At 30.0% G+C, this 15,231-nt stretch overlaps 1 protein-coding gene across 1 annotated transcript; it reads left to right on the forward strand.

The window, feature by feature from the left end:
- Positions 1-68: 68 nt before the first annotated feature.
- LOC107454568 (iron-sulfur cluster assembly factor IBA57, mitochondrial) lies at positions 69-2,034 on the forward strand. The gene has a single exon (XM_016071812.4). The coding sequence runs from the start codon at positions 222-224 to the stop codon at positions 1,239-1,241; it is 1,020 nt and encodes a 339-aa protein (XP_015927298.2). The 5' UTR covers positions 69-221; the 3' UTR covers positions 1,242-2,034.
- Positions 2,035-15,231: the final 13,197 nt, after the last annotated feature.

Consider the following 15,231-nt stretch of genomic DNA (forward strand, 5'->3'; position numbering starts at 1 on the left):
GGCATATACATTTAAAATAAACTAGTATTAGTAACTTAACTGATGTATTTAGCAAAAGAATCCTTTATTATCTTCAAAGTGAAAATATAATAAGTGAAGTTTAAGCTAGGCAAAAGTAAGCAGCCGGACGTATACTAAGTAAACAAATTGCACAAAAAAGGTTGCTGTCCAGATATAAGAAAGAGCTCCTAACTCTTTGCTATATCTTCCCAGAAACAATTATGTATTCTCTCAATTGTTTGAAATTTAGTCGAACATTCCAGTGTCTAAACAGAATTATCAGTCGTAATGCTTGCACGAAAAACTCGTACTCCATTGAACGTCTTAGCAAGAGAACTCTTCTTAGTTTATCTGGAAAAGATACAAAAAACTATTTGCAAAGTATGATGACGAATGACATTAAAAATTTAGATGTGTTACCATCTTTATATGCTTTACTTCTTAATTCTAAAGGCAGTGTTATTTACGATATCATCCTTTACAAACTCGAAGAAAACGAATATTTAGTTGAATATGATGCAACAGGTGTGGAATACCTCCAAACGCATATGCTTATGTATCGCTTGCGGAAAGATGTCAAAATACAACCTCTTAATAGTTTAACTGCTTGGGTGATTCATAACAAAATGGGTGAAGATCCAAACTGTGACGAACATAATGAAATGGTTCAACAAATAAGCAAACTCAATGGTGTTATCTCATGCGTTAAAGATCCACGTATCAAAGATCTTGGTATTAGAGTTATAACAGAAAAAAATATAGATCTTCAAACAATTCTTCCTGCTGATATTAAGCATGAAATGGGTGATTCATACAGGCTATTACGCTATAAATTGGGAATTGGTGAAGGTGTGCTAGATCATCCCCCTGGTGAATGTCATCCTTTTGACATTAATGTCGATTTGTTAAATGGTGTCAGCTTTAGTAAAGGTTGTTATATTGGTCAGGAAATGGTTGCAAGGTCACACAATGTTTTTGTTATTAGAAAAAGGTTAATGCCCGTTGTTTTAAGGGAAATGGATTCTTATCCTGCCTTTCCACCTGAGTGTACTATTGTGAATGAAAAGGCTAAAACACTAGGGAGGTTCCGTAATAACTTGGGCAAATATGGACTAGCTCTGTTAAAATATGAAGACTGTGAAAAATCAAATATTATTAAATTTAAAGATATTGATATAAGTTTGGAGGTAAAAAGGCCTCATTGGTGGCCAGCTAATTTAAAGAGTGAAAATACACAATAATTTTTTGAAAGAGAATCTAGGATTTTTAAATTAAGAGATATTTACTTGCAGGCTTTTTAACTAACAAAAATTTTAAAACAAATACGTTTGGTTTCCCCGGAGACTGGTTTACGATCCAGTGGCCTTTAGAGACTCACTCTCTTTTTTGGAAATTTTCTTCTTGGCTGCAGTTGGTCAAAATTACCATGCAAACTTTTATTTCTTTTAAAATTTGTTACCTTAACTAAAAAAAAAATCAAGAATCAAGTTTTAATTTCATTTAAGAAAATATGAAACAGAAGAGCAGGTCATTAAAAGCCCATGGATTGGAAAATCGTTCCCGGTGGTTGTTACAAGTTATACTATTCTAGCTGATCCCCTTCTATGATTTTTTTTTCTGTATTGTCTGCGACATTGCCAAAACTTGGCAACTTTTTTTGGTGCTGATACAGATATGTACCCGTAAATTATTTAAAATTTTCTAATATTGATGAATAAAACTTCAAGGAATATTTATAACACATTGTGTTCTGTTGTGTTATGTGTTATATAAGTTATGTAATGACTTGGGAATGTATGGAATAATTTGATTGTAATAGGAAGAGTGTGAAAAGATAAACATTGTTACATTTAAAGGCTTAGATATGGTTTTAGAAGTAATTAATTAAATTTAACTGTTGGAATAATTTCAGTGCTGTTACATTATGGTACTAATTTACTTGACTGCAATATGCTGACAATCAAGCTTTCATTTATTTAGAAAATGAAAATTGTTAATTTTTCAATGAATAAAATTTTAAGAAAAAGCTGTAAATCTTATAATGTCTTATACTTTTTTTCTATTCTCCTGTTCATGAATTTTTAATGCTTTGCAATCATATGGTCCAAGGTGCACCTTGGGTCAATTTTCTTTTTAAAAAAATTATGAGTAGGGTGTTTATAAATATATTGAGTATATGTTACATTATTTTTGAGTATATGTTAAAGAATTTGTTAATGAAAAAAAAAATTTAATAGAGGAACATATGTATTTTCCAAAAAAATTTTTAATTATATAAATCATTAATTTCTGCATAAAAAGAGTTAAAGTTACAATTGGTCATTGGTTCACTTATATTGAAGAAAATAATTATCATAATTATTTCAAAAAAACTGTGCTCTAGTTCATTAGTTACCGTTGATATTTCCGGAAAAAAAATAAGTTTAAAGGTATACTAAACAAGTGTTAAAGCCTGATTTCATTAGTTGAATTTATCCATAGGCCATAGTTAGTATAAATGCTCTACTATGCCTAGACTATCAGAAAAGTTATGTGCATCATTAAGAAGACTTTCCCCAATAGTTGATAATGATTAAAATTGCCAACTATTAGCAGAGATAAGTTTTTTTTTTTTTTTAATTTTACTGGATTTTAAAAACACTAAATAATTTTAAGTCATTGTTATATGTTATATAAGCTCTGGTGGTTAAAACAATTTTAAATTCAATTTATTAAACTATGACTCAAATATCAATATATACAGTGAAACCTCTGTTAAGCGGACATTCATGGGACCAAAAAATTTGTCCGTTTAGGAGAGTTGTCCGTTTACGGGAAGGGTACCCTAATAACGAAATTTAACACCCTAAATTGTTTTTTGAATATTCTCAAAGATGTAGAAATAATTAAATAATATCTACAAGGATACTGTAAATATCTACAAGAATATTTATTTAAACAATAAGAAAGATAAAAAAGAATATATAAAGAAGTTTGATATAAATACATAATTCTGGATGTAGCTACAGATAAATAAATATAATTTTCCTATTAGCATAGATACTCAAGTTAGACATATGATACCAAATAGGAGCGTACTGTCCTCAGTCCGTTTCAATTATTAGGTTCACATCCCCTTACACCTACTTATCATTTGATAGGGAACATTGTTAATACCTTCTTGGAGAATAAACCTCCCATGATTCACAGAAAAAAAAGTAATGCATACCTGTAAGTCATGAGGACCTATGGAGATGATTAGTCACAATTGATCAGCTATCAAGTGTCTGAATAAATGTTTCATTTATATAAACATCTCAAAGATTATACTTCTGTTCTCTTTTTTTTTACCCCAGTTGTGTTAAATACAGTCTTCAAATTGATAAGAAAATTAAAGAAATTTTCAATGGGGAAGAAGCATTGAGAGAAGTCATTTCAACTTGAGGGGCCTCATAACCTGTGTGGTCCAGATGAAAAGATCAAAAGATGCCGATGTCAGAATTATTTCAGGAGAGCAGTACCATTTTCTCTCCTTTCCTTACAAAGATAAGGCAAGGTGACAGGAGAAAGATTGATTTTTCGGTGGTGAAATAGCTTAACAATATTTTTAGTTATAGATAAGGCAAAAAGTTTTATTTACATGCTTTAAAAATGGTGAAAAGTTGAATTTTTTTAGATTGTAATTTATTTAGAAAAAGTAGTGTCCGGTTTGTAGAGATAAAAAAACAACGTTTCAGGACCAAAATGACTGTCCGGTTACGGGAGTGTCCGCTTTGCGGAGAATGAACGTAATGGTTTATTCATAGAAGATTCCCGGGGAATTAAAAATATGTCCGTATTGAGAGGCGTCCGTTTTGCAGGAGTGTCCATAACAGGAGGTTTCACTGTATATCTATATTTTTTTTACTAAACTAAACTCAGTGGTGCAACAGCCCATAGAGAGTCAAGGCCTACTGTGCCCATCTCAGTTTTCTTGACCTTGGGCTCTGGGGTGTAGGAGCAGATGTTCTAGTTGGGTGGTCAGCTGAACGCAGAACCTCTAGTGTTTAGTCCCCAAGCATGCTTGGTACTCATTTTATCGGCCCACTGAAGGAATGAAAGGCCTTGCCCAACCCCCAATCCTGGGCGACCTTGCCCAACCCCAGGATCAAACCCAGGACCTGTGGCGCTAGAGCGCAAAGCGCTACCACTTAGCCACCGGGTGTCTTTTTTTTTACTACTGGGAAATAAAAATGGCAAGATTTTTCCCAAGTGGAAAAAGCCGATTCTGTAAAAAATAAGTTACTTCCAATCCAAGTGGATGAAATACTTTTTTTTTCCTTGAAGAAATAACAAACATTAAATCGATGTTTAAAAACAAAACCTAGTTTAAGTAATAGTCTTAATATGCAAGTAAGTCTTAATTTACAAGTTTATTGAACCCATTTTAGATTATAGAAAATTAAAAAACAATTTTTAAAAAAAATAAATAATAATTTAATGAATTTCTAAAAATGTAAAAACTGTTGTTAGTCCTTCAATATTTTACTTAAATGAATGTAGTGAGACCTGATTTTTCCACCAAATATAAATATTTGTATTATTAGGAGGCTTCAACTTTCCTGTAAAAGAAAAATAACTGGTAGTTAAACACTATTTCATTTCCAGCTTTTAATCAGAAGGAATGAAACAAATGTAGTAAAAAAATGTAGTTTATAGATCTCCCATCAGAATTTTACTTTCATGTTTTAAGTACAGTACACTCTCGATTATCCGTGCGCGGATTATCCGGTTTGCGGTTTATCCATGCTCCTTTCGGAGTCACAAAAAAATTTTTAAAGAGAAACATTTTCAAGATTATGATGCATGTAAAATATATGAATAGAAATCTTGTCAAATCAGTCTCGCCATTTATTAACAGAATATGAATCTAATGTTTTTATTGATAATAATCGCTGCAATGAAGTTATAACACTTTTTGAAATCAATTATCATTATTGGATGCAGTATATGGAATATCATGGTCAAAGGCTTCGTTATCACGATCGTGGAGAAAGATCGCTTGATGAACAATCTTCTTCAGATATTGAAGAATATGATAACAGTATTTTTGAACAAGGAAAAGAAATCGAAGGTTTCTTGATGAGGAAAATTTGTTTCAAAGTGATGTATGTGAGCTTGACTTCCAGTATTTAACAGATGAGGAAATTGTTACTAACTGTGTTGTTAAATCAAATAGTGATGATGCAGAAAATGTAATAAATGAGGGAAATACAATTCCTGATACTGCTGCTCTACAATCTGTGGAAACTTTATTAGATTGATTATATGGGAGAACGAGGATTTGATTACGGTGACATTACTACGGTACGTAAAATATGTGTGAATATACGGCAAGAGATGAACAAACAGCAGAAGCAAAGACGCATTACACATTTTTTTTAAGCAGTAAATGTTAAATTCCTAATTTTATGCTATACAGCATGCAAATGTAAGTAATTTTTATATTTTTTGTACTGATGTTAATTTTTTCTTTAATAAAAAGGAGTTTTCGGATTATCCGTGTTTTTCGATTGTCAGTGCGACCCGTCCCGGTGATTAACCCGGATAATTGGGAGTGCACTGTAGTTACAAAATTTATGCTTTTTGGATTTATAAATTTAGATTAAAAGGATTTTCACTACTATTACACCTAAAAAAAATTTTATGCATTTATAAATTCATGCTAATAATACCATGCTGTTTTAAACTCTGGAATATTAAAAATATTTTTGCCTACCAGGCTTAGATTAAATGAAGGGGACTGTTGCCCCAGTTTACTGTTGGGCCCTGTTAGGTTTCTACAGGAAATATAGAGGAAAGAAAGCTGTTAGTAAAAATATGTAAGTGAAATTTAAATTTAAAAAAAGGTTATTTGACATCTTCAACGTAGCATTTTATGATAAAAAAAAGCTCAAAATTTCTCATTTTTTATTTTATTTTTTTGGAAAACATGAAGTTGAAAGATAAATATAATTAAAAAGAATTATAATAGTAAGTATACTGACACAACGTTTTTTCCTATTACTTGTTTCTATTCCTGATTTTTGCTGTGAAACTAATTTGGTTTAGCTGATTTTATATTTATTTACAAATAATTTATTGGACAAATTTAACATTGTTTCATTAATTTGAGAATATATTAAAAACTTAATGATAAATAGGACCCCACTTAATGCCGCTATCCAGTCCTGCTACTTACAATTGCCATTCCACCAGCGTTTAAGAAAATCGCTCAAAACAAGGTTTAAAGTTGGCACTGCACAAAACACACTGAATAACTTTTTATCTAATGAATGATAGTATTTTAACAAACTGAAACGTATCTTAATGGTTCAAAGACCTAACCTTAAATATACTAATTAAATAGTGCATATGATATTTTAAGTTGCATAAACAGGCATAAAAACGTACTTTCATTGAATAAACTTATCTTTTTCCCCACAGATTTGGATACATAACTTTCAATGTAGAAAGAGTTATTTTTATTAAAGTTATTTTTTGTTATTTCAAGCATTTTGGGAAATATGGTCTTAATAGTTTAGGCAAGAGAGCAGGTTATAGTTTGGACAAATTAATTTCAATTTTCACATATTTCACCATGTCTTCAGAACTTATTTAGTGAATTAAATAATTTTTGCCCACAATTATAATATTTTTTAATCTGAAGATAATTATTTTTTTTAAGTAATTTTTATTATCATTTTTTTTTTTTTTTTGTTATTTTTAATAAAAGTTGAAAATTTTTGAATTGTAAAGTTATCTATATTTTTATATTTCACTTTAAAGTGTTTAATTTTAAATCAAAAAAATACGAAATTTGAACAAAATAGGTCTAATAGTTTTTGAGTTATGCTATTTTAAAAAGTCGTGTTCTTTAAATTTGACATCTTGAGAACTTTCGTCCAAAATTTTTTTTATTTTGTCAATTAAAAATACATACTTTAAAATAAATGTGTATAATTCCTTAAAATAATTCCTCCTTTATTGTAAACTTAGTTGAATTAAAAAATAGCTTTCTCAATAAATTTTGTTTAAATATTTCTATGAATTTTTTTTTAAATTTATATGGTGGATGAATTAAAACGTCCCTCCATGTAAAACGTCACAGACAGTGTTCTCATTATCGATTTGTCCTACTGCATTTTTCTTTTTATTTGTGTTTTTTTACATAGTGTTCCCTTTTTTTCTTTGTACGCTGCGCTTATTCAGAAAAAAGTGAATGATGATTGATTAATTGTGATTATTATTTTAACCCAATCTTTACTACTGTTGCGAAAACGTATCAGTAGCGCTGAATGTAAAAGTAAGTAATGTAAAAAGGGCAGAGCTATTTTTGGTTTTAAAAGGCTAAAATTTTTGGTTTTAAACGCTTTGCTATTTTTAGTTTTAAAATATTGCAAACTGATTTCAAATTAAAACATTTATACGTATATTAGAATGCTTTTTTTTTTCAGTATATTATCTAAAAATAAAATAAACATTTTACCTTTCTGAAAAAAGAAATAAAACTTTCCTCTTAAGAAAAACACTTGTTGGCTAAAAGCAAAGTTGGCAAAATTCATGATATTTTAAAAATAAAATTTTTTAAAAATGGATTTATTTTATTTAATCGGACTTATTTGATTTAAATCAGATTTGTTAAATTTTTTTATATTTACCAGTCAAATCATCTGATAAAATATGTAAACAGTACTTAATATTATTTAAGAAACAACAAAGCTAAAATAGTGGATATTTCTAACTAAAATGTTTCACAAATTATTAATTAATTATTACCTAACTAATCATTGAATAAATAAAATCATGGTTATTTTTTCAAACTAAACATCCTAAAGGGAGGCAATTAGTCAGTTAGATATGCAATGAAGAGTTAATTATAGATCAGAATACATGAAAGAAACAAAAATATTGTCTTTCTTTAATATTAGTAACACGAACTACATATTGAATATGTATTAAAAGCACTTGAAGTATTCATATAAACATAAAACTAAATGGGCATAGCTGAAAACTAAAAGAATTTATTATCATCAAACTACTTAATATAGGGTAAATGGAAAATTATAATTTAACAGTTTAATGTTACTCTTATCGCTTTCAGAATTTTATTTATTTATTAGCCTATTTTGAAACATAATAATTTACCCTTTCATTATTTCTTTGCATAAGACCTTCATTATCTAGACTATATTCAAACCAGACTTTAAAAAGAACATATTTATAAACATATTTTCAACTTAATGACTTATTTTTTAAAAAAATCACTTGGTTTAAATCAGATTTTTTTTCTTAAAGAAAATCGCAGTTGATTTGAATCAATGATAATTTTATAAAAAAAAAATCAAAGGCTATAAATCACGATTTTAATTATGATTTAAATCATGCCAACCTTGTTTAAAAGTGCAACTTTTTCACTATTTTCTTGCTCAATCAGTGGTAAATTCATAGCAACATTGCCCTATATTTTTAGAAATTTTATTAATAATAAAGTTAGAAAACTATACACATTAAGCGTCGAAAATTAAAACATGAACGATGACAAAACAAAACCGTTATCAAAATCAATCGTCAGGAAGATGAGATTAAAACCAGTTATATTGTACTCTTAAACGTGAAGGTGTTCCTAATTGTCGCCTTTTAACTCTTCTCTATTTGCCCTAGTAATCAAACAGATTTTTAATTTGTTCAACCTCGCCTTCTTCAGTAGTAATCAATAGATTTCGATAGTTTATATATATATATATATATATATATATATATTAATTTGAGATCCTTGATACGGATATCCTGTCTGTCGATTACATTAGACACAACTAAATTGTTTTCCCTTGATTGAGGTCGCCTTGTATATTTACTATGTTAAAAAATGGTATTAGGAAAACTACGGGTTTTTAAATTTAAAAAAAAAGCAGTAGTATTAATTTATTAGCCTAAATATTTTTAATCTTAATCAAATTCTCCACAGAAATTTGAATACAGCATCGAAAGAAAAACCGTCCCATTTTCGAATTATTTTCCCATCTGCTAAAATGGTTTTAAAACTTATGCTTTTTGAATCTTCAAAAAATAAATAAATCGGAGGAGAAAACAATGGTAAATAAGGCTGTTAACTGTCACATATTTTTGACAACAAATTTTTTTTAGACATTTATAGACAGGGGTACAGCTTGTGTACGTTATTGTTTACTGTTTTTGAGAAATCTACGCTTGTAAGAATAAAAAAGCAATATATATAATGACGCAAGCCTGTTTGCGCATTTATTTTCCAAATAAAGTTTGATTTAATGGTAAGTCTAATTTTGAATTTTAAATATTAATTCGAAGAGCTTATTCAAATTTTGTTAGTTTGGAATGATAAGCACAGGTATTATATACATAGCGAAAATATATAATAATAAATATACGTAACGAAAATATATAAATACGTATACATAGCGAAAAAATATATGCAACACATTATATACATAACGAAAATTCTAAAATTAAAATTCGAAAATCCTGTGAGAGCAAAATCCACGCTATTGTATCAAAAAATTAGTTTATTGTATGAATGAGATTTGCGAAATGTAATTTAATGAAATGACGTGACTTGCTATAGAATGCGAGTCGATATAATGCAAAAAGTAATGTCAGGAAAGTGATAAATTAATGAACTAAGAAACTTGTTATGAAAATTCACAATTGAAACATCACGTCAAGGTAAGGGGAGATAGCATGGATCTTGCTGCGATTGCTACAAGAGTTAACGATCATATCATGAAACAGCTTTTACCCCCGAAGCTGAATTTTCATATCTCTGCCTCTTCATTTTTTGATAAAATGCTAGTGGCATAAAATATTTTAAAATTAAATTATAAACTCTACGGATCTTGACAAACAGAGTATACATCAACGGTTCTTTGTAGAACCGGTCATGTAAAAAGAAAATGCATAAAAAGCTGCGTGATCTCTTTTTCCTAAATGGGAGATTTTGCTACTTGAGTAAAATGGGACATAATATATATATATATATATATATATATATATATATATATATATATATATATATATATATATATATATATATATATATATATATATATATATATATGTAACATAAAAAGCTTCTATTAATCTTTTTACGTTAGTTTCCTTGCTATAAAACAACTCCTACTTTATTACTAATTAATTATTCTATTTGAAATCCATTGGGGTTTCCCCGCGCAGGTTCGAATCCTGCCGGCTTGAAAGGGTAGCAGTCATGGTGAGTGATGTTAGGCCACGCAGATAGCAGTTGGAAGGCAAAACATATTTTATTATCTTCACATAGTATATTTAAGACATTTTCTAGGAAAGGCGGAGCTCAAAATCGCACTCAAGAACTGTGTGCTTAAGTTTTTATCTTAGGGAAAGTAGCAAAGGAATTTCCCTCTATTTTGTTATATTTGAGGGGAAAAGGGAAGTGATAAGGATAACTATTGGTTTATGAAAGAAATCGCGCGTTCCCACACAAAGCAAGGGAAATATGTCCTGCTCTTAATTAAATGCATAGTTGAGCCAAAAATAGATTTAAGAACAGGATGTGGCTTTTAAAAGTGTGAGAAAGAATTTGGAATAGAATAATTAATTAGTAATAAAGTAGGAGTTGTTTTATAGCAAGGAAACTAACGTAAAAAGATTAATAGAAGCTTTTTATTTAGTAATAAAGTAGGAGTTGTTTTATAGCAAGGAAACTAACGTAAAAAGATTAATAGAAGCTTTTTATGTTACATCCTTTATATCTTGTTGATTTTACAAATATTATTATTATTTTAATTGTGTCATCATAAGGAAAGTATTGCAAAGGGATTATTTTAAAAAAATTTTGACGTTAGTTAAAATTTTTCGGCGAGGGGGGATGTAACATAAAAAGCTTCTATTAATCTTTTTACGTTAGTTTCCTTGCTATAAAACAACTCCTACTTTATTACTAATTAATTATTCTATTCCAAATTCTTTCTCACACTTTTAAAAGCCACATCCTGTTCTTAAATCTATTTTTGGCTCAACTATGCATTTAATTAAGAGCAGGACATATTTCCCTTGCTTTGTGTGGGAACGCGCGATTTCTTTCATAAACCAATAGTTATCCTTATCACTTCCCTTTTCCCCTCAAATATAACAAAATAGAGGGAAATTCCTTTGCTACTTTCCCTAAGATAAAAACTTAAGCACACAGTTCTTGAGTGCGATTTTGAGCTCCGCCTTTCCTAGAAAATGTCTTAAATATACTATGTGAAGATAATAAAATATGTTTTGCCTTCCAACTGCTATCTGCGTGGCCTAACATCACTCACCATGACTGCTACCCTTTCATATATATATATATATATATATATATATATATATATATATATATATATATATATATATATATATATATATATATATATATATATATATATATATATTACCATGGATGACCAAAATCAAGATAATATCGACTTTCACCGGTGAATGTGGGAATCGCATTGCCGCTTTGGTGAATGTCCGAAATATTTATTATATCTGATTTGATATTATATTTATTCGTTGATATTATTATATTTATTCGATATTTTAATATCTGCTGAGGATAGATTAGAGTTGTTTGTAGTTCATTGACGTCGCACAATGGTCTATAGTAGTTCATTGAGCTGCACAATGGTCTATTGGCGACGGTCTGAGAAACATCCCTGAAGATGATCCGAAGACATGCCATCACAATTTTGATTCTCTGCAGAGGGGATGCCCTCCCCCGTTTCGGTAGCCCGACGACCTACACGCGAAGTCGAACACTTTGCGATAGAACGATTTAACGAGGACCCATGCCGCACGCCCTCGGTCCCTACGTAGACTAAGCCAAGTGGTTAAATGCATACTGGGCAGTGACATTGACCATAAAAAATAATGATGTAGGGCAGGGGTGTCAAACTCAAAAGCTAACTTGGGCCAAATAAACAATGCTTAGCTTAAGATGGGCCGCAAAAAAAAAAAATAAATCAGTGTTCATAGAAACAAATATTTTTATTTTGAATAGTACATTGTAATAAACATACATAAAGGAAAATTATTGTTTGATATTTGACATCTCTTCTCTGCTACTATCTTTCCTATTTCGGGAGAAATTTTATTGGCCGAGACTACTTTCAAAATTGACTCAACGTGAGCGTTATAAATACGCGGACAGGAGATTTGTTTCCATTCATAACAGAAAAAAATTGCTCGCACTGATAAGTACTTCCAAACATGGAAATAATTTCATATGCGAATTTCCGAGTATTTTCAAACCTTGCTGGTAAATATTTGTAAAATTCAAGCACACCCACTTCAATGAATTTTGTCTTCAAATTTGAGTTGCACGGAATCTCAATTACTTCCATTTGCATATTACTGGTTACTGAGTCTATATTTATTGAGCAAATCGAAGAAAACGAACAAAATTTGTCTTCCAAAGAATTAAATTCTTTAAACCTTGTTTCAAATTTTGTTCTAAGATTTGAAATTTTTTCTGCGTATTTTTGATACGATGCAGTATCCCTGGAATGGCAGATGCCACAAACCTATTAGAATTTTACATTTTCGCGCGTGCAATTTAAAATGATCAGTATAGTTTATAGATAAAGTATATTATAATTTTATATGCTAGTTTCCTTTCTAATTCACATTTCTATTTTATTTTTGCACTTTGCGTTGGATATATTGACTGGGCCGCAAAAATGTTCATGTCGGGCCGCATGCGGACCGCTGGCAGCTAGTTTGACACCCCTGATGTAGGGTATATCTGGCGGCAGTGGCACTTAACTGGACTTAGCATATATTTCGGACATTCACCAAAGCGATTACGTGATTGTCAACATTCACCGGTGGAAGTGAACAACCGCCAATTTCGGTCACTCACAGTAACATACTTACTTGCACACAACAAGATGGCAGCATTCACAAGTATTTAGACGTGTTGACGAAAACAAGTGTTTTAGGTACTTAACTATATTTATCAATCAGCCAAGTTCGATAACTAAATGGTTTAAATATTCAAATTCATTCAAAACGGAAGAAGGCAAAAATGTTGCTTTAAATACAAAAATGTTAACTTTTTTTTTTCTTTTTTTTTGTAAACAAAATATTATAAGATTCCGGAATAGATTTGTTTAAAAAAAAAAAGATTTTTTAAAAAAGACATCAACATCAAGAAAAGTCATAATTTTTATCACATCACAAATTATAAAGGTTCATTTATTATAAATTCCTACAAAAAATTGACTAATATAAATTTAAATTAAATACTTTAATTATAGAAAATGTATAGGATTTGAAACGAGTTAAATTAAAGCTAAATAATTATTGAGAATATACATCAACTTTAGGACATTAATAAAATTATAAGGAGGCGTTTTTAGCTCTAAATATTTTAAAGTACTTCCTAAGCTATAAAAGAAAGAAAACAGAAAAAAATTAAAGAAAAGTAAATACACGCATTCTTCCACTTTTCAAATTCCGCGTATTGTAGTAATATTGTATTAAAGTATCTGTGGGCTAAATACTACGTGGAAATGCATGGCGCAAATTGCCGGAAAAAATTAATTGAAAAACCATTTTCATTTAGGATGAAATCAATACAAATAAAGCGTGGTAATGATTTTTTAAATGCGTGTAAGTAAAGTATAAATATATAGTACGAGAAATAAATACAAAAAGAAGAAAATTAAGCAAAACAATAAGTTTTTATTTACTGCGTATAAGTTGCAGGTATATAGAACTCATAAAATAAGTTCAAAATGTAAAGAAGACATGCAAAAAATTACATAATAATGAAAAAAAAAAGAAAAAAATTATAATAATAAAATCCGGAAGAAAAAAAAAAGTTATAATCTTTTCATCAACTCACACGATTATACTCACAAAAACCAATACAATTTTCTTAAATAACTAGCTGAACACCTGTTCTTCGCACGGGGTGAATAAAAAAAAAAGGAATCAATAAATCAGTACTGAGAAACACAACGCAACTGATAGTCATATACCAACACAATTAAAGATGGAAGAATCAGGTGAATGACATTTTTTAGAGGAATTAATGAATGAGAGAGATTAGCATAAAGTGGTTGCGTCAAAATAGGTATGTTTAATGTAACAGAACTGTTTTTACTTTCATTTTTATCTTAATATAACTAATCTATATTAGTTTTCAGCATGATTCTTATTTCAAATTAGAGTGGTAAATAAAATAAAGCAAAGAATTATTAGTTCCACCTTCTAATAACTTGGTAATAAAATAATTAGGATACAACTTATTTTTTCGTTCTGAAAATATCACTTACCTGGTTCTTCCACTAAGTTTTTCAATTAATATAGCTTAAATAATTTCAATTATTTTTTATTTAATATTATATGTTGTAATCTTCGGTGGCTTTACGTTATTGAAGTAAGCAAAGCTCGTTATTTGTAATTCATACCATTGAAATAAAGCTAAAATGCATTTATCGTCACTTGGCGTGATGCTATTACTCGCCAATTCTTGATAATTAAAATTTACCACTATTAAGCGATTTACTCAGGTACTCTTTCGAGGGACCGTAAAACGCTTAATTCCGAAGTATCGGTATTAAAACTGCTTAGTATTGGGACAGTCTTCATAATTACCAAATATATCAATATAATACTTTATAGGCCGGGATAGCCTGGTCGGTAGGGCGCTGGGCCCATGTCCGAGAGTTCGTGGGTTCGAACCCCGCCGGCCGAAGACTCCCCGTGTAGTAAAGTGACTGATGCACGTTAAATCTGTCGAGTCGCAAAAGTCCTCCATGTTCCCGTAACAAATCAATAACCTCTGGGGATACTGGATTGAATATCGATCGTTCTCTGGTTCAGGTCAAAATTACGATCTGTGGATGAATGAATGGGTCCACCCTATAAAACGGGTGTGACGTTTGATGTGGCACAAGTCGAATTCTTGGCCATAGATGGTGCTACTGAAAAACAAGAAACGCACACTCTGCCTTAAATTTGCTCGGTTTCACCAAGCAGGCTTACCCGTGTGGCAAGTGGCATTAGAACCAACAAACCAACCATATAATATTTTATACCTTTATTCGTATATTTGGTACTTATTAAATAAACCCTTCAACATTTGAGTTCTAACATATTTGTCTGTGGCAACCAACTAAAGCAGATTTTTTTTAAGAAAAAATGTTAGAATTTCAAAAGGATTTTGGAGCATGACCATTTCTCTAT

The sequence above is a fragment of the Parasteatoda tepidariorum genome, chromosome 6 (genome assembly GCF_982258835.1).
Source record: "Parasteatoda tepidariorum strain Cologne lab strain chromosome 6, Ptep-v5.0, whole genome shotgun sequence".
In the NCBI taxonomy this organism is placed as follows: domain Eukaryota; kingdom Metazoa; phylum Arthropoda; class Arachnida; order Araneae; family Theridiidae; genus Parasteatoda; species Parasteatoda tepidariorum.

Bases quoted from the DNA above. Each gene is read 5' to 3' on its own strand.
- LOC107454568 (XM_016071812.4), top strand. From the start codon at position 222: ATGTATTCTCTCAATTGTTTGAAATTTAGTCGAACATTCCAGTGTCTA.